This window comes from Mytilus galloprovincialis, chromosome 10 (genome assembly GCF_965363235.1).
Source record: "Mytilus galloprovincialis chromosome 10, xbMytGall1.hap1.1, whole genome shotgun sequence".
In the NCBI taxonomy this organism is placed as follows: domain Eukaryota; kingdom Metazoa; phylum Mollusca; class Bivalvia; order Mytilida; family Mytilidae; genus Mytilus; species Mytilus galloprovincialis.
In genome coordinates this window covers 38,565,310-38,586,712 of record NC_134847.1, presented here as the reverse complement: position 1 = coordinate 38,586,712, position 21,403 = coordinate 38,565,310, and the positions used below count along the sequence as shown (strand labels likewise).

The 21,403-nt window shown below is 31.3% G+C and overlaps 1 protein-coding gene across 1 annotated transcript in view; it reads left to right on the top strand.

Annotated features, from left to right (window-relative positions):
* Window positions 1–9,737: 9,737 nt before the first annotated feature.
* The window catches only part of LOC143047517 (baculoviral IAP repeat-containing protein 7-B-like), a 31,144-nt gene continuing 19,478 nt past the window's right edge, over window positions 9,738–21,403 (top strand). Inside the window, exons 1-4 of the mRNA XM_076220572.1 lie at window positions 9,738–9,802; window positions 15,281–15,884; window positions 16,441–16,613; window positions 17,585–17,603. Of these exons, the coding sequence (XP_076076687.1) occupies window positions 15,359–15,884; window positions 16,441–16,613; window positions 17,585–17,603 (718 nt within the window). The 5' untranslated portion in view covers window positions 9,738–9,802; window positions 15,281–15,358. The remainder of the gene's footprint in view (window positions 9,803–15,280; window positions 15,885–16,440; window positions 16,614–17,584; window positions 17,604–21,403) is intronic.

Here is a 21,403-nt window from a genome sequence, read left to right as displayed (position 1 = left end):
TTGTTCTTACTCCCAATCACAGCGTGTACGTAGACTAAGGACCACAAATCAAAATCCAGTGATTTTTTTTTGCATCATGCTTTGCCATACGCATGTGAACAGTCGAATCAATGGTTGACAGGTATATTGTGTGTGTATCATTTTTGATAAACTGAAAAAAATGTTTTGTTGTCACTCACTCTACAATCTTCAATAACACTCTAAATGACGGTCCAATGTGGTGTTATGCATTTGATGATAATATTTATCTTTGCAATTGACAATCCCGATTTGATTGAAATCTCTATTACTAAAGCAAAAGGTTTTAAAATTGATCCATGTATTTTTTACAGTACAAATTTGAATTTAGGGAAATCCAGAATACTCCTATTACAAATTCAAATTCAAATATCTACTAAATTCATACTTAGAATAAACAGAATTTGATATTACCTTTAAACGATTCATTGCATTGATTTTTTATCTTCAGATTTTCTTTATTTTAAAGTATGTTATAGTACGGTTGTATCTTAGTGTTTGAGTCTATTCGACGGACATCAATTTGTAAACTAATGCCATTTTTAATTTCAAATAAATAATGTAAGATTATTTAGTGAATATTTTAATATAAATTTTTGGTATCGAATTGATATCTCACTGCTAATAAATATGAGTTTTTTATTCAAAGGAAAAGCCTAAAAGTTTGTTTTAATTGCATTCATTTTTAGTTGAGACTATGTGGATTTGCAAATCAATAAAAATATCTTATATCAAATAGATTGATAGCCAGTTTATCAACTTTTTTGATTATTATAGTTTTAAGACACACTATATTTTCTTCGAGCAGTACAGCTAAATTGATCCGTGTTTTACGATTTACCGGATTTGTAATAACATGCGCACCACGACGGGTGCCACGTGTGGAGCAGGATATGATTACCCTTCGTGTAGCTGTTGTACCCCTATTTGTGACATTTTTACTTATTGTGTCTGTTTGTTTTGTTCAAACTTCGTTGTCATTATAATGGAATTTGACACATGTGTTATAAAGGTGAGAGGTTTAGCTAGCTTTAAAACCAGGTTTAATTCACCATTTTCTATATAAGAAAATACCTGTACCAAATTAGGAATATGACAGTTGTTGTCCATTTCTTTGATGTGTTTTATCTTTTGATTTTGCTATTTGATTTCGTTTTGAGTTTTTCTCGTACATTGTCGTAGTTCAGTACTGTTGTGATTTAATTCTTTACAAAGATTTATTTTTATCAAGAAACAGTTATTCGGAGTCTCTAAAATTGCTTTTTTATTTTATTATACTAATTCATAAAACACTAATACCTGTGCTTTGGTGATTAAATTAGATCCTTTCAATTCAATGCTAATTTGTGTTCTGTATTATGATTTTATAGAAATCCGTTGATCTATAATAACACGGTATGTGACTTCTGGAACTAATGACAGGGATCAAACATATATCAAAATGTTTCTGATTGTGCTTTGTTTTAAATCTGTTATATGTGATGCTTATTTATATTATCTGTCGCAAATTCAAGAAAAATTGCAATGAAATTTAAAGAAATTATATAAAAAAAAAACATTACATGATATATATAATATGATATGATTATATAAAATATAATGTAACCATTAAAAAATAATGAAAATAGAGACAAAATTTCAAAATAAAAATATGCATACAACGCATGTTTGTTCAAGGTAATGTACTCTGCCCATTTCCGAAGGTACACAATATTAATATTATAAGTTAAGATCACCTGTCTTACCTCTATGTTCAATATGTTATTGGCACTATGGATAAAGCATCAACAAACGTTGTTGTTGTGTGCTACTTATATCACATACACTGCTTGATAAAAAAATAAGTATTTGAATTCACTTGAAAACTTGACATATACCCCCAATAACACTTAACAATGAGACAAATGCTGATTGATCATATGGCTTGTATATATTCCTTTTGGAATTTCAACCAATAGATGAATAAATGGATCTCTCGTCATTGTATCGGATACCCAAATTACTTAAGATTTATTAAAACAACGTTATATTGCTTGGTCAGCCAGGAGCTCCATCAAACCTTTTCCTTAATAATCAACATCAACAGTATCAATAATCAATGCCAGGCTTCCAATTTATCGTGGAACCTCATACTTTAAAGGTAAAAGTATCATGTCTCAAGGAGGGATACATTGTGCTATTGAAAAAAAATCCTCACTATGGTTTAAAAAAATACTCTCTATATTTAAATTAACTTATATTATCAAGTTTCTTCTTTTTTTATTGACAATATATTTGTTGCGTTTTGAAAACTCCTTTTTTTAACAACCAATCGGCATCCCTACGGGAACTGTGCTTCTCTTCTTCTCGGTTTATTAATATATTCACACGAAACATACAGGAGCTTCTTTACAAAAATAAAAGAAGCTAGCAGTATCCTTTCACTTAACGTTTCTATATATAGATGATGTCATCTCACTAGATAATTCAAAGTTTGATGACCATGTTGAACGCAACTATCCCATCGAACTTGAAATAATGATACAAAACAATACAGTTAATTATGCCTCATTACTTGACTAACATCAACAAGGGTCGATGTACAAGTTAACTTTAGGACAAAAGAGATGATTTCAGCTTTCAAAGTGTCATTTTAATTTCCATCTTTATGAAATAACATTACAGCAGCGCACTTATATTGGTTAAAATATTTCACAGTTGATACGACATTCCAGAGCTTGCATTTCCTATCAACATTTCCTTGATAGAGTGCTTACTAAAAAACTTTTAAACAAAGGTTTCAATGCGTTGAAGTTGAAATCATTCCTTTGAAGATAATTTAGAGTTGGTTGACCGTTATGCACTTTCTTTTGTAACATACTACGACGGATATTACCTCAAGAATTTCACTGATCACCAAGTTTGAATTAACATAACAATACGACAGTTCATCACAGATCACCCCTGGTCTTGGCAAGGTTTGTGTGGCTCAGTTTTTATTGTTCTGTGTATTGCTTTGTATTGTGTTGTTTCAAGTGTTTTGTCATGACATTGTTATTTCGTATTAGACTTTGGTATTAACATTAACGATACCAATTTTTCTGCACCATATGCGCATTTTGACAATACATGTCTCTTCAGTGATGCTCGTGGTGGCCAAAATATTGAAATCCAAAGCTTATATAAAAGATGTAGAGCTATAATCCAAAAGGTCTAAAAAGTATAGCCAAATCCGTGAAAGGAATCAGAGCTTTGCATGAGGGAGATACATTCCTTAATTCATAATAATTTCTAACATTTTGAAACAGCAAATTTTAATATCACAAAAAATCCGTATTTTCATGCCAGTACCAAGTACTGGCTACTGGGCTGGTGATACCCTCGGGGACTAACAGTCCACCAGCAGAGGCATCGACCCAGTGCTAGTAATAATATTAACGGTACCAATTCTCCTGCACCAGATGCGCACTTCGACAATACAAGTTTTTTTTAGTGATGCTCTTTCTGTTAACAGACCAAGTCATCACTTTACTTTAGAAATGTTTCATAACCATAAATGATTGAACTTCATGATACGTTGATTTGAGTTGTATGTCCAATCATTCTTGCATTTGTTCCTATGAATCATAAAGATATAAGAATTGTGAATCAAAACTTGTGGAAACTTTAGGTTACTTATATGAATGTACTTTAAAATATATATAGTTGGTGTTTTTCTTAACACAAACACACACACAACAGTAAACCTGATTTACAAATGCTGTTGTCGTGTTATATTTTACAAGACATCTTGAAATGGTGCAAACAAAAATTTGATCCAGTCCAGCGAATTGATTCTATATAGATGATTCAACGATATGCTTCAAACTAAAATAGCATGCACAATTCCGTCCACTTGGTTCGAAAAATTGTGTACAGTTTTGCACATTATTTACCAATTTAATTATAGACCGATCAGATTAGTAATATCGCGAAAAACCGATTCATACTGGCAACTAAAATATTCAATTACATTAGTGTAGCATTTTTTATTGGATAAGAAAAAAATATACACACAAAAATAAATGTTGGATTCTCCAAGTTGTTATAAAAGTGCACGAAAATCAGTTAGGCCCCCAAGCTGCGTAAAATTAAACAAAAATAATAGTACTCTCGTTTTACAAGTTTAGCGAACCAGAATGGCAACTATAAGTTGCTTCCCCAATATAAACCATGACATTGCATGATAAAAATGAATTTATTAACTTTTGATAAATCTTAGTATTGAAAAAAATGGTTGATGTTGTTTTTACAGAAGAGGGGCGAAAGATATCAGAGGGACAGTCAAACTCATAGATCAGATGAAAAATACTTAGAATGAAGCAAACAGCTTTTACAAGACAGTTTAGATAGTATGACCGACCTTCGCAATGTATTTACTGGGGGAAAGTAGAATAACATGTTGGTAGTTTTTGAAATCAAAATGGTAGAGATAAACTCATCATAGATACCAGGACTAAATTTTGTGTATACGCCAGACGCACGTTTCGTCTACAAAAGACTCATCAGTAACGCTCGAATCCAAAAAAGTTAAAAAAAAAAAAAAAAAAAAAAAAAATAATAAAAAAAAAAAAAAAAAAGCCAAATACAGTACAAAGTTGAAGAGCATTGATATCCCAAAGAGAACCACCCCATACAATAGACATCAATAAATTAAGTAAAAAATTTGGTCACCTCAACTTCTGTTATTAGGAAGAAATATCAATTCTAAGATGGAAGGTTGTTAATTCATCTCTTCATATTCTTGAATCACATCTGATCGAATGATAATATTCATTTTTATGAAAAAATTGCTCTTCACAATAACTTGAAACGACAAAACTGTCAATATAAATATAAAAGTATCATTCATAAACATTAAACATTACACTAAAGAAGTATTCAACCATAGAAGAAAATTAAACTCCTTACCATTAATTTTAGTTGATAACAAAGTTTTAAAGTGTTGTCGATGAAGATACTGGGGGAAAGTAGAATAACATGTTGGTAGTTTTTGAAATCAACATGGTACAGATAAACTCATCATAGATACCAGGACTAAATTTTGTGTATACGCCAGACGCGCGTTTCGTCTACAAAAGACTCATCAGTGACGCTCCAATCCAAAAAAGTTAGAAAAAAAAAGCCAAATTAAGTACAAAGTTGAAGAGCATTGAGATCCCAAAGAGAACCATCCCATACAATAGACATCAATAAATCAAGTAAAAAATTTGGTCACCTCAACTTCTGTTATTAGGAAGAAATATCAATTCTAAGATGGAAGGTTGTTTATTCATCTCTTCATATTCTTGAATCACATCTGATCGAATGATAATATTCATTTTTATGAAAAATCAATTAGAGCAAACAAATCAATAGTACCACGCACTTTCAACGTTTAAGAACTGTAAGTCTAAGTTGTGATGTTGAAATGCAAATTTTCTGTCTTCTCGATCGGTATGCCCTCTTTTTCAATAGTTCCAGTTGACTGTCTGTACTGAAAGAACTTATGTTTATTTTTTACCATTAAGAATGCGTAGAATATTTAATACTGGACGTATATATCGTAGGAAAAAGGGCAAGTTACTTCGAGAAATTCCTAAGTGAGATGAAATCTTTAACCATTTGATATTGGGATCGTCCGAGATAATGGTGAATTGATACTTTATTATAATGAACGTTACGAAACATTTTGCTCTCTTTTCCTTCTTCTACACGATTTTAAAAATCACAGTTACGTAACTTGTTTTGTCATTGCTTCTTACTTTTTGCTTTTGATTGGTGTCGTTTGTGTGTAGTGTTCTTGATTTTTGGAAATGTTATTCGCAAAGTTGGATTAGTGCCTTCTGTCCTTCAATTGTAAATTAACATTATCATCTTGGGAAAAAAATGCAAATCATTTCACATTTTTAACTAATTTATTTTAAAAAAATTATCTCATTGCGTACGAGATCATATAATTTTCAAACTGGCATCGTGCCATTTTATATCATGTTTGTTACCTTTGGCAAATATAATATTAATACGTCAATGGTTAACCTATATTGTGTATTGGTTTGTTAACATGAGTATGAAATATTTATTGATCAGTAATTGTGCAAAATGGTGTCTTTTTAAATACCTAATTAAAAATCAAAAATCAACGACGAAGACGATAACTTTCAAATTGCTCTTCACAATAACTTGAAGATTTAAGTTGATAACAAAGTCTTAAAGTGTTGTCGATAAAGATACCATTAGGAAACAAAGAATATTAAATTAAAAAAAATAATGAAGGAACCGGAGTTGGTCCATAGAACTAGAGAATTTGATGAAAATATATAAATTGTATGCTTAACTGTATGACATCAAAATGAGATGATCTTTTATTGAATAATAAGCGAAACTTAAATAGTTATCAAAAGTACCAGGATTATAATTTTATACGCCAGACGCGCGTTTCGTCTACATAAGACTCATCAGTGACGCTCAGATCAAAACAGTTAAAAAGCCAAACAAATACAAAGTTGAAGAGCATTGAGGACCCAAAATTCCAAAAAGTTGTGCCAAATACGGCTGAGGTAATCTACTCCTGGGGTAAGAAAATCCTTAGTTTTTGGAAAAATTCAAAGTTTTGTAAACAGAAAATTTATAAAAAATTACCATATAATTGATATTCATGTCTTAAAACTGTTATCAAACAGAAAATTCCAAAATTTATCAACCCTTTTTTTGAAAATTTCATTCATCAAATGTAGTTTAGAACGATTTCCCATATGAAGAAAAACGAGCAAATTTTGGAGCAATCTGATTACATTTATTATCAAAAGATGCTGAACAAGACATAACTAGTTTCAAAAAGTTCTTTTAAGTGTTCCATCAGTTCAAAGGACCAGGGCTCGCACAAGTGTGTTCATCTCGAGTGTTGGTGGTATTGGGTTAGATTTACCGGCCCATTCGAACCAACGACTTGAAAATTAGTATTTCTTGCATCTAGGCAATTTTTGAATGAACCAAAATAAAATTTTAATTGCAACAACACTTATTTAGTCCCCCCACTGATATTTTGAACGATTTGAAGAGAGAAAATGTCTATTAAGGGGGCTTGCGGGTATAAATCATTTTTTTAAATATAGGATTTCGCTATTTTTTCTATAAATAAACTTTATTCTATATAAAATAAAATGAAAATATGGGGTCACCGTTCATTTAAGCTCACAATCTGCCTTCAAAAGAAGCATGCATTTTTGTAAAGGTACGTTTTTTCTGTTTAACTATAATAGTCATCAAAAGAAACGATACACGACTTTTTTTCAATTTAAAGATGAAGTTTTTCGTTTATAGGACCAATATTGAAAGTAGTAGTATTTAATGGCCATTGAAATATAAATCCGATTACAAAATTTGTTCTTTTGCTTTCATGACGTCATTTGGCTAATTTTTTTTTTACAAAATTAAAGTAAAACGACTATTTTAAAAACAGAAGTTCCAACTTATGATGTCAACTTCTCATTTAAAGATAAAGACAATGTTTGCCATCAATTCTTTTTAAAAAATCGTACAGTTTCTTTATTTATTTGTAAAGCAAAGTTTGGCCCCACAATTAATCGTTAAAATGTAAACAGTCTTAACTACACTACAATAATAACAAACACAAAGCAATGTATTTAGCCGTGCAGACTAACAGAGCCGGCGTTTAATGTGTATTTTGTATTATAAATACATATATGAAATACAAATACATTCCAAATGAGGTACACAGAAAGAATAAATGTTTGAAACAAGTTTACTCTTTAAACATGTTTAACCCCACCGCAATTTTATCTGAATCAATAATAGCCCATATCTCTATCTATGTATGTATGTATATATATCCGTCTTTAACGTAACCTCGCAGCCCAGGAAAAACCATCAAAACTTTATTAAAGAAAATTGATATGGAAACATATGTTCGGAGCAAGTGCAAGGCACGCCTCCGGACATTGATGCCAAAATCCATCACAAGAAAAAAAAAACAAAATAATATATAATATCATATTATGAAATATTGAAGTTTAGTGCTAAACGTCTGCGGCTAGAATGATTTTCAAACACAAGAAAATTAAAAACCCACCTTCACTTCATTAACATGAGAATACTTATTGACACAATCCAAATGATTGGTCCACGTAACCACGTGTACAACTTCACATAAAAATAATGGCCAAAACAAACCGTTCTTAAAAAACATTCCTTTTAGACAACATCTTCCCGTTATACTTCAAAACGCGGGAAAATACATTTATCAATTGATTTACCATTGACAGTATGTGTAAAGTGAAATTAAAAAAAAAAACGTTAACAATCTTAATACTAATCCGAAAGGTTCCAAATTTATAGTGTGTTGTTTTCATATCTAAAACATTGATTTGAGACGAAAACATTTTTTTTTCTTTTTTCGCATTTTTTGAGATTTCTTTAAACACTTTTTTTTACCAAGATTAAAAAAAATATATATTTCAACCCATGAGTTACAATATGAATAATACTTGATTAGCATATTGAATAATTTTAAACAAATTTGAAAATTAATTTAGTACTTACAAAATTCTGTGTCGATTTTGTGTCCAACTTTCCGAAAAAAGTATTTGCACCCTATGATCGTTTACCCGGAATTTAGTTACTTGCCTACATGTTTTGATTTTAAATGAAAGCTTTTTAAAAAAGTGTATTTCATTTTGTTTTAGTTTTAATACTTTTTGATAAATTTTATTCGTGCATTTTTCTTTTGTTGACTAGTGTATATGAATAGGAGAAAAAGGTAATATCGAAATAAAAAAAGAACTTAATTACAGAAATCGATTAAATTTTAGAATAGTTTTGTTCAAGTACAGCTTATTTGAAAAAAATAATAAAAAATGTAGGTCACCGATAAGTTAAAACAGATATTTCAATTTCTATGCTAAAAAATGGCATTTTTTTCACTAAAGGGAGATTTTTCAATGATATTAACAGTTAAACAGTCATCTGGGGCCAAAATGAATTGATTTTGTGGTTGATTTTTGTACCATATCATAATGTATCAACTAATAGTGTAAAAAATAAAATTTATAATGAAAAAAAATGTTTAAATTTTGCTGAATTTTTATACCCTCGAGCTTCCTTCGTGAACACAATTTGATTAAATAGCAGCTACATTATGTAGAATTAGTATCACCATGATCACACAACTTTAGTTGTCAGCAAAACATAGAATATACTGAACATAAGAAGAATTCAACCTGACTTCACATTATATCCAATGTTGATGCTACACAGTGTTGAGTAAATGTTGATATCGTATTCTACTTAAAATATGTTCTTATAGAATATTTAGGTTACGATGCATGTTTTTGGTTTTTGGTATTTGAAGATATTTGAATCAAATCCTGACGAAATAAATCAATTATTTATAAACAACAGACCTTTTCCATCATATATTCAATCACGTTATCAAACAAAATATATGTTGCACCAATATTATATATATATTAAAAAAGACTTTAATGTGTTTCAAATATCTCTTGTAATATAGCGAGATCCATATGTAATTTATAATCAATAGCACATATATCACTATCTATATCAAAATCATACATCACTACTTAAACAAAGTTTAAACACGGAATTTGTAATACCGGTAAATGAAAATTTACAGGTTACACATGACAACGATATGATTTAAATGAAAATTCCCATTGCTAAAAATAGATTTCTATATATGTAATCGAACTATGAAGATAACGCAGCCATTTTGGTTTAAGGAATAATTATTTATTTCAAATAACAAGTAAGTGAAGATAGTCGATATTGTTTTCATCCAGACCCTACTTGTAAGATCATACTTATTTCAGTGTCGGTAATTCAGTATCAAATATCCTTCGTAAACAGTCCTTCAACGTGACGTTATTGTCAGTAATGATGTGCGTATTAACAAATCCGCCTCATTAGATAAACTTCCTTGTAACATTCTTTAAAACAAATTTTCTTATAAAAATCAGGTATTTCTTTTAATCAAAGAGATAAATACTAAACATTTAAACGAATTTACACTAGTGTGCCAAAACCTATAAAATTAAGTATATTCTCAAATAATACTTACTAATTTAATGTGTCACTCAAATGTATGAAATAGAAAAAAATGTATCAAAAGGAAGAATCATTAAATTAAATCAAATGTTATAAAACATTAAAGTATTCCTTAGCCATAAATTATGCCTGTTGAAAGTAAAAGTTACCTTGGTAGCAGAAATTGTTGCAATATTATTTAAAAAAAAGTTTGACCTTTTCTCATTCTCATTGAGGGTTGTATACCTAAAAATAAACTACAGTTCAAGTTCAGTATATGTATATACATTTTTTGCCGTGTTTGGAAATTTTAAAATTGTTCCAGCGTTCGCTTAAATTGTATAAATTTCAAGATTTTGATAGAGTCTTAATTTGAATTGACATGATTCATTTGCCATCGTGCTATTTCCGAGGAAGGATATCTGTTATCCGAAATATCTAACATATTGTTCGTTTTATTGGTTTTTTTTTGTGATGTTGTACCCTTTTAGACTTGTTATATATTATATTTTGTAGTGTACTGAATCATAATTATATGATCCATCGCCCCGTAAGATTTATGGTTGACTATTTATTCAGTCATTTAAAATATATACATAATACATATATTTAAATAATATATCGCTTCTTACCTGTGATGTCATAGTATAACAGGGCTAAATACAAACTAAAATCGATTCGTAAAGTTGTATTTAGCTCAATTCATTGATTAAAAAAAAATCAAATCACTAAAATGACTTTACATTATGGCATATTGTAAGCATTATGACATGCACAATAAAGCTTTAACGATATACATGATGAGGACCAAACGATTATTAAAGTTCCTGAACAATAAGTTCAAAACATGAGAATTTATCAAGATTCATATTTTAACTTAAATTATATTTTTTAATTTTATTTCTTTTATTAAGGTTTTATCACTTCATATAACTCTTTATATTTGAACTACATTTTTTATTGAAAAGAAATCTGTCGCTATATTTTAAATTTTAGATTAACCCCCCCCCCCTTCAATGCATCTTTTGGGATTTTATAACTGAGATGAATCTTTCTGGGATGAATTAAAAGTAAAACATTTGTTTCACCTATTTTCCTTTTCCTAAACGTACCTTTGACATCAAATTACCTTATAAAATCATAGTTTGTATATTTTATGTAGGAATAGAAGTATTTTTTTTTAATTTTGGACCAACAGGAGTCATCACTTTAGCGGTTTTTTTTTCTTTCTAAAAATACATTTGTAGCCATCCCCAAATTGTATCCAAAGATATGTGTGATTTACTGCTAGTGAATACACACAGACAAAGGCAAATTTAAACAAAGAAAGTAACTTAGTTTATAACACTGTCAAGATGTCTATTTCTAGCCAGAAACTTAGTTGATATTTGTTTTTGTGTATGGCTTTCAATAGACGTGTCTGTCCTGTCAAAAGGATCGATATTATGTCAATAAAAGTGGGGAGAAAGATACCACAGGGACATTAAAACTCATAGATCGAAAGGTAATGGATACCACAGGGACATTAATACTCATAGATCGAAAGGGAATGGAATTGTAGTTTCGACAAATGGAATCGGATATCTTTTTAAGTTTCAGAAGCATTTCAGTCAAAACTCCAGCTCCAGTAATGATGAATGTTTCTCTTTCTAGAAAACATTACAATCAAGGTATTTTTATACCCGCTGGAGGCTCATATAATTCGAGAAGGAAAGATACTAATAATGGAGGTAATAAGGTAGTCCTAAGAAGTCTTCAAACCCTATGTTAATATCTAGCAGTTTTGAAAGAAGGGCGAAATATCCTAAAAATGAAATAGACAAACAGACAAAATGATAGTACACAAGAAACAACATAGAAAACTACAGACTAAGCAACACGAACCCCACCAAAAACTGGGGGTGATCTCAGGTGCTTCGGAAAGGTAAGCAGTTCCTGCTCCACATGTGGTACCCGTCGTGCTGATCTTGTTATAACAAACCCGGTAAATTTTTTAATTTGGAGGTCATCAGGAGGCATCAAGAGGGACAATCCCTCTTTCAAGGAAGCTGTCCTCTAGTAGCTTCCTTGAAAGAGGGAGTGTCCCTCTTGATGCCTCTTGATGATCTCCCAATTAAACTATTTGTCCCTCTTGATGCCTCTTGATGACCTCCCAATTAAACTTTTTACCGGGTTTGTAATAACAAGAGCAGCACGACAGGTACCTTAGTGTCAGACTGCTTCTCTCTCTTGGTTTTCTCATTTCTTTGAATAAGTTAGACCTGATTCCGTTTCATAACTTTATTTTCCTATGCGAACATTTCATTTCTAATCAGGGCATATATAGTTCTACCTCCTTAGATTCAGAATCTTTGTTAAAAAATCACTTGTTTCTTTCTAAACAAAAAACAAATTCTGATTGCCCATTTATACAACTGCTAGGTCTGTTGAATTTTCTAGTGGATGTTGTTTCTCTTGGTCTCCTCCATATTCGACCTCTTCAATTTTATCTACATCAACTTTGGCTCCCAGCTACGCCGCAGAATTAGGAATTTCAAGTTCCAATCATTCGTTAAGAATTAGATCCTCGTCTTGTTTGGTGGACTTTTCGAGCAAACGTTTTGAGTGGCCAACTTCTGTCCTCTCCAGTTCCAAATCAGACTCTGTTCACATGTGTCTCTAACATCAGTTGAGGAGATTGTTTTAATGGCTCTCAGTCTCGATAGTGTGGACTCCAGGCCTTGAAGTCATAAAACTTTCGAATCAGTTTTTTGTACTAATTCTCCAAAAACAACCAATCAAAATGCTGGATTTCATGTTTCGAGCATGATTTTTGAGCTCCGAGCACTGGTTAAAGTTTCGTGACTTCAACCCCAGATATTTTAAAGGAACATACTAGAAATAAAGGCAGTTCTTCGTGCACTGTCTCAATATCGATTCTTAAAATTTCCTGAATATAAAACTTTGAATTTTCGAAAAACTAAGGATTTTCTTATCCCAGGAATAGATTACCTTAGCCGTATTTGGCACAACTTTTTGGAATTTTGGATCCTCAATGCTCTTCAACTTCGTACTTGTTTGGCTTTATAAATATTTTGATATGAGCGTCACTGATGAGTCTTATGTAGACGAAACGCGCGTCTGGCGTACTAAATTATATTCCTGGTACCTTTGATAACTACTTACTGTACAACAAATATCTGTTAAAGCATAAATAACAAAAAACCCGGGTCTCCAGATTTTCTTCTGTCTTGTGCTCATATACTGGTTCTACTAGTCCGACACAAACTTCTGTTGGAGTGCAAGGACAGGATTTGTCATCCAAATCCAAAGAAGCTGTCGCTTCTCTCAGGAAATAGAGTCTAGGAGGGATGTTTTTCAGTTAGACATATTTCCCAAATACATGAAACAGTTAGAGATTCCATTAACATCGTCTATGATGTCAATGCACAATCTTTAAAAGTTGGTATAGTGAGACGCACTTTTATCCCTTCCTACAACTAGCAGACTAAAGTAAAAGTTGAAAAATACTTTTTGCCATTAGCGCGGACGTTACGTTCTTGGACGGTGCCATGTGAGTTCGTTCGTTCACTAATGACCTCCTGAAAACGAAGTTTTCTCCATACCATGTGTCGAAAAAAAAAACGCATGATAAAAAAACCACCTGCAGATTTCAGCTATCCACAGGATAACCACCAACTTGAACTAACAAGAATAAATAGAACAAAAACATAGTTAAATATTTCATGCTAACTGGGTTTGACATGTTTAAACGATGTCTAACTTTTGTATGCATACTGTTTCTGATAAATTAAATGGACCAAGAAAACAAATAACCTACTGATATTCCGAGAAAACTGTTTTATTTTTAAGTTATTGTATAACCGTATACTATATTTAAATTTTGCAGTGTCACATAATAAAATTGACTGTGAACAGGATAAGTGAAGTGAAGCGTTTTGTTTTTTTGTTTGAATTTCACATATAAACAAATATTCACTTTTTTTTTGCATCAGAATGCGTTCCACATGCACGATTTTCCTAGATATTGCTGATACGTGATTAAAAAAATAATGGTTGCTACATTATATATACAGTGTTACTAAGTTCATTACCATTTGCGATTTTGAACCAGACATTAATACTTAATAAGGTGGATCATCATGAAAAAAACAACCCATAGTATTGTGAATAAAAAAAGACAGATTTTATGATATGCTGCAAGAATTTAAGAAAAGAAATAAAAGTGTCAACGAATGTTTTTCTTGCTACAAGTAGACATGAAAATTTCCCTATCAATCCAGAATGATAAATGATTTTTACTATTATAGTTATCTACCCTTTTAATGGCTATGTTGAAAAAAAAATTCTAAACTCACAAAGATCTAATGTTTTTTAATGCCCTCTGACTTGTACAATACATCACTTATTTCTATTATGATACGGGCGCTGCAAGGTACATGTCATCAATGTAAACATTGGTAAGATTAAAAAAAGACTGAGAAAAAAATGATTTCATAATTTTTTTGAATTTTTATAAATTTCCTGTTTAAAAAACTTTGAATTTTTCGAAAAACTAAGGATTTTCTTATCCCAGGAATAGATTACCTTAGCCGTATTTGGCACAACGTTTTGGAATTTTGGATCCTCAATGCTCTTCAACTTTGTAATTGTTTGGCTTTATAAATATTTTGATATGAGCGTCACTGATGAGTGTTATGTAGACGAAACGCGCGTCTGGCGTACTAAATTATAATCCTGGTACCTTTGATAACTATTTACACCACTGGGTCGATGCCACTGCTGGTGGACGTTTCGTCCCCGAGGGTATCACCAGCCCAGTAGTCAACATTTCGGTGTTGACATGAATATCAATAATGTGGTCATTTTTATAAATTTCCTGTTTACAAAACTTTGAATTTTTCGAAAAACTAAGGATTTTCTTATCCCAGGCATAGATTACATTAGCCGTATTTGGCACAACGTTTTGGAATTTTGGATCCTCAATGCTCTTCAACTTTGTAATTATTTGGCTATATAAATATTTTGACATGAGCGTCACTGATGAGTCTTATGTAGACGAAACGCGCGTCTGGCGTACTAAATTATAATCCTGGTACCTTTGATAACTATTATCACCATGTTTATCATTTTGATAATTTTTTTTTCAGATTGTTTAAATTTAGTCCTGGTATCTATGATGAGTTTTTATTTTTAATAGGAAACAGAAGACGTCAGATAATGGTTAACCTAAATCATCTCAAAATAAAAATAGAACTTCGTGAGAGTACCGGATAAAATGTATTGTACCGAGGATATTTCTGATATTGAGACCGATTGTGGAATAGATGATAATACACAAAGTTTACATCATTTGAGTATTACAAACGGACATAGCGAAACGGAAAGTTGTTTTGTAGTTCCGAATGAATATTTAAACCAGATTGCAGATCAAAGTTCCCAGCTTCTGTTGTCTGGTGGTACTATAGGTTTCGCTGGTACTTCAACTGTTATCAGCGAACCTTCGGCGGTAAACGGTAGGCATAGCTTCGTTCATCTTAACGGACATAGCAAAGCACTTGAAGAGCAAGCAAGAAGAGATGAAGCAAAACAAACATTTCTTAAACAAGCAGCAATACAGCAAGAGATAAAACGAAAATACTTATACACCAAGAAAACCGAAACTGAATCAACTCAACGAGTTAGACCAGCAAAATTTAGAGCGTACGACAAATTAGAAATCAGAATAAAATCATTTGTTGGGTTTAAATCAGCATCTAAATGGACGGAATCATTCTTTGCAAATAGTGGATTTTTCTATAAAGGTAATTAATTAATTGTATGTATGTTTTTACTGTGAGCTACAAATAATAACTCAGTTTTATAGAACTCCTTAATTCATTACACTTCTTATCGTGAAAGACATTTTGATCTAATCATAACCTTTTAGCAAGAAACTACATTGCTTAAAAAAAAATATTGTTATAAATTTGAATTTCAACGATAATTCTACTAGTTCATTCTAAATATGTGTCGTTATATCTTTGCAAGGAAACATATTTCACCAAAACGCTATATGCATACTGTTGTGAACGTGAGAGCAAGCATACCCTCCGAATTTGTATTTTTGTATGGCGAAACAGTAATATTGCAAAAGGTTATCTACACCAATTTAAAAAAAAAAGCTGTATCACAATTTAAATCTATTCAATCAATATCAATCTCAGACCAATGTTTACACTTTTTTCCTTGTCGACCCATTTTTCTGAACCTATCCATGTTTCTGAAGTGTTTTATAAGTATTTCCTGTCCGTTCATACCACATCTACTTTTATATGCAGTTTATTAACAGTTAAACCAAAAACTAGTGTTTATTTGCAGGCTTTTCAGACATCGTTGCATGTTTCTTTTGTGGACTAGTACATAAAAACTGGAAGAAAGACGACGACCCAATTATAATTCACTTCCAACTACAACCAGACTGTCATTTTATAATTGAGCTCAGAAATAAAGGAATAATATCATGTAAAAATCTTGTTGATGAGCCAGAAGATGTAAGTATATAGAAGCATTAATCAGAATAACCATTGTTATACATGTTATATTTACTAAAACAATAATTTTTCTAAGTAGATCTTTTTTATTGCATTCAATTGATTTTCTTACGTCTATAGCTTTCGATAATTATTCTTTATCATTCATATCAATACAAGGACGAAAAAGACAGAAAAATTGAATCACTTTCACTAAAAGACAAGTTAAAGTAATACATCCTCACAATAGATAAAGGCAACAGTAGTATACCGATGATAACTGTCTAAAATACCACAAATCCTGGCCTAATCCACCTGATGTAAACGAACTGTTTTCAAATAAAACAGACATTACTGATCAGCAGCCATCAACAACCGATTATGTTCTGACACAGAATTTGACACCCATGAAAATTACACAGCTAAGTAGTTGTTCTGTGTCAAGGATAAACCAAATGTGCTCAGTAGTCAATCCTGTTTTGTTTTTTGATTAATATTGCACAAATGTAAATAAAACTGTGTTTGCCTCTGATTGATGGCTAGAAACGTATATTGCCGTCACCAAAACACACAACTGATGTCTTTCAAATGTTTTTGTTGAGGTACGATCAGGAACAAGTACAGTATAGGACGTAAAAAAGTTTTTTTAGCATCAATAAAATGTTTTCTTTAACAGAACTGATAATTAAGACATATAACATTTTCTGATTTATCTGCTACCTGAATAATGAATTTTGATGTTACAAAACATAAATATTTTATCAAAGAAATGTGTTCCTTATAAGAAAAATCATTCAAATATACGGTTGCAGGTTCCAACAATGTCGTATTTTTATGGAGATATCATGCATGTGTATCGTGTTCTACTTTAAAAATTATCACATTAATCAAGATGCATATAGATCACGATTACTTATTCGTATTCAGCCTGTTTGAATATGTGTTAAATTTAATGACTTTTCTTTAATGAATTTATTTTTTTTTCACTTCAGGATGATGTTGAAATGAGAGGTAATGTACAAAATGTATTAATATACAGTAACAGTAATGTTTATAAACTGATAAAAAAAATAACAACATCAGAAACACATTTTTTGTCACCATTCGGTTCATTGAGATTCGGGTCCTTTGATATTATTTTTAAATGTCTAAATGGGCAAAATATGCAACAAGTTAAGCAGGATCTGCTTTCCATTCCGAGCACCTGATATAAGCCCCAGTTTTTGTTGGTATTCGTGTCGTACTTTTCTATGTTGTGTTTACTGTTCTGTTGTTTGTCTTGTTTCCCCCTTTTATAACCATGACGTTATTATTTACTGAGAAAACGTATTTCAGAGATACCAAAACAATTTCCCAGTTGGTCTTTCGGTTATTTTTGATGATGGGTTGATATCTCAATGAAAAATATCTCCTTTATTCCTAACATCAATTAATGAAAAATTAAGAACGAACGAAAAACAAACGACAACCACTGAAATACAGGCTCATGTAAACAAACATATAAATTTTAGGGGCCATAAAGTCTAGAGGGACATAAAATAGCAAAATTCATCTCATGAGAACTCTGCCTGAAGGGGTAGGAACATTTAGTTTCTAAAAATAATAATATTATTTTTTCAGTGCCGAATTTAAGAAAATGTATAAAACATGCCAGTACCAAAACACTGATTACAGTTTTGGATATTAAAAAGTTTCCATTAAAACAAATCCCTGAGTACTCTTTTACAAATACGAATATGAATAAATTTTATCAATATACCATATATTTACAGTAAAATCAACGTGTTCTTATCATTCTGAGACCGTGATTCTGAATTTAGGTTAATGATTTAATCATGAAAAACATATTTCGAAGATTTCAAGTAGGTCCAACTTCTTTGAATGTATATTTCCCAGTAGGGCCGTTTAAAAAAGGGTATTTTTTATATCAAATTACCAAATGTAATATATTCCAATTTGTACTATAAGGTGGAATAATATAATGGTATATTTCAAAACACGTGATCAATTTATAAATGCCTCGAAAAAGCAATTTTGACCGATGTTGATTTTTTATGAAAATGGTATCTTTAGCAAAAAACTAAAATGATGTGAAGAAGAGATATGTTTTTATTTTCGAATATAAATTAAGTCATGAAGGTTGAAATTGCAATATTGTCTTTAATAGCAATATTACTTCTGAAAATAAATAAAACATTTAAACTAGTTGATATATGACCAAGGGTGATAATTTGTGTAAAAATATAAAAAAATAAGTCTTTAATATTTGAACTGATGGATTATTAGTAGCTTTGAACACTTTTCAGATTTTTACCACATGATTGAGAAAAAAAAATCAAGTGGATTCAAGAACCGATTCTAATATGTTATTATTACGGAAGCCGTAAGGGGACACACAAAACATTAGAAAATATTTTTTTTAATTCGAGATCACGATAAAACATTACCGTTTTACCGAGATCTCGATAAAAAATATATCGTTATCTCGAGAAAACGAAATTGTTATATCGAGATCTCGATCAAAAATATATCGTTATCTCGATAAAACGAAACTGTTATATCGAGATCTCGGATTATTAAATCGTTATCTCGGTTTAATATATCGAGATCTCGATAAAAAATATATCGTTATCTCGAGAAAACGAAACTGTTATATCGAGATCTCGGATTATTATATCGTTATCTCGAGAAAACGAAACTTTAATATATCGTTATCTCGAGAAAACGAAACTGTTATATCGAGATCTCGGATTATTAAATCGTTATCTCGGTTTAATATATCGAGATCTCGATAAAAAATATATCGTTATCTCGAGAAAACGAAACTGTTATATCGAGATCTCGGATTATTATATCGTTATCTCGAGAAAACCAAAACTTAATATACAATGTATCGTTATCTCGAGAAAACGAAACTGTTATATCGAGATCTCGGATTATTAAATCGTTATCTCGGTTTAATATATCGAGATCTCGATAAAAAAATATATCGTTATCTCGAGAAAACGAAACTGTTATATCGAGATCTCGGATTATTATATCGTTATCTCGAGAAAACGAAACTTTAATATATCGTTATCTCGAGAAAACGAAACTGTTATATTGAGATCTCGGATTATTATATCGTTATCTCGGATTATTTAATCGAGATCTCGGATTGTTAGTTATCACGTGTTAACTGATTACAAAATGGCGGATCAAGAGGTGGCAGGCAACCCGGCGGAAGGAGTAAGTATGATTTGAGTGTTTCAAAGCTTGTTTGAATGACTGTTCACTCGATATGCATGATAAAGAAGCCCGGAAAGTTACTTCCAATATTTGATGTGATCAGGATGTTTCACTATTATAGGTGCATTCACATAGGAATATATGATACGGGTAAGAAATCTGTATGGCAATATGTGAGTGAAGCAATTTCACAAATTCGTCAATTAGTCAATTTTTACAGTAAACAAACATGTCTTATGTAGAACTTGTACTGTTACACCACTGTCCTAGGTTAAGGGAGGGTTGGGATCCGGCTAACATGTTTAACCCCGCCACATTATGTATGTATGTGCCTGTCCCAAGTCAGGAGCCTGTAATTCAGTGGTTGTCGTTCGTTGTTGTGTTACATATAGAAAATAAGAGGTGGTATAATTGCCAATGAGACAACTCTCCACAATTAACAACTATAGATCACCGTCCGGCCTTCAACAATGAGCAAATTCCATACCGCATACTCAGCTATAGAAGGCCCCGATATGACAATATAAAACATTTCAAACGAGAAAACTAACGACCTTATTTATATAAAAAATGAACGAAAAACAAATATGTAACACATAAAACAAACATATTTATTTTTCGTTCATTTATTATACATTAATTAGGCCCTTAGTTTTCTTGTTTGCATTGTTTTACATTTGTCATTTCGGGGCCTTTTACAACTGACTATGCGGTATGAGCTTTGCTCATTGTAAAAGGCCGTACGGTGACCTATAGTTGTTAATTTCTGTGTCATTTTTGGTCCCTTGTGGAGAGTTTTCTCATTGGGAAGCATACCACCTCTTCTTTTTTTTATATGCGTATTTTGCGATGTACCTAAACTATTTCAGTCAAAAATATAGACCCTATATATAGTTATGAGATATGATATATAAAAACGATTTCCAAAAACTCTTGGTAAAAAAGATATACATATAATAGCTTGAAAATTCTGAGACAAGTGCCTATGGTGAGTGTCAATGTATTTATGGGTTCGTATATATATGGTATATGAGGCTAATAAAGTTATTTCTCTTTTAGTGTATTACTCAAATTCTTATTTTATTTCAATGTGTTTTGTTTTGTTTCGGTTATTAATTCGTTTCGTTACGTTTCGTTTTGTTTCATTTCTTGTTTTAATGGAACCCTAACATGCATGCATTTAATTATGCAAGCATGGTCTTGTATTGTTTATTTAAGTTTTGGGATGGTTAACTTTCTGTTAGTAAGACCCGTTACGGCCTGTCTTTGAAACTGGATAGGCAAATGCTCACATTAATCTGTCACGGCCGAAACAATGTGCTAATATGTCCTCCTCTACAGCATACCTTATGGTGATGCTTAGTAGGAGGTATTATACACATACAATAAGGTTCGTATCTTTCCCCTTTATTATACTTTCCATGAACTAGGTAAGACATGTTAGAATATATAGCGTATTTTTCACCACTATTTTTGCAGAAGTTTGCAATCACTTCGACACATTCAAGATGTTAAGTGATCAGCCATACTAAGTTTTATAAAGGACCGACCATTTAAATCTTAAACAGGGGGGCTTTTGTTTA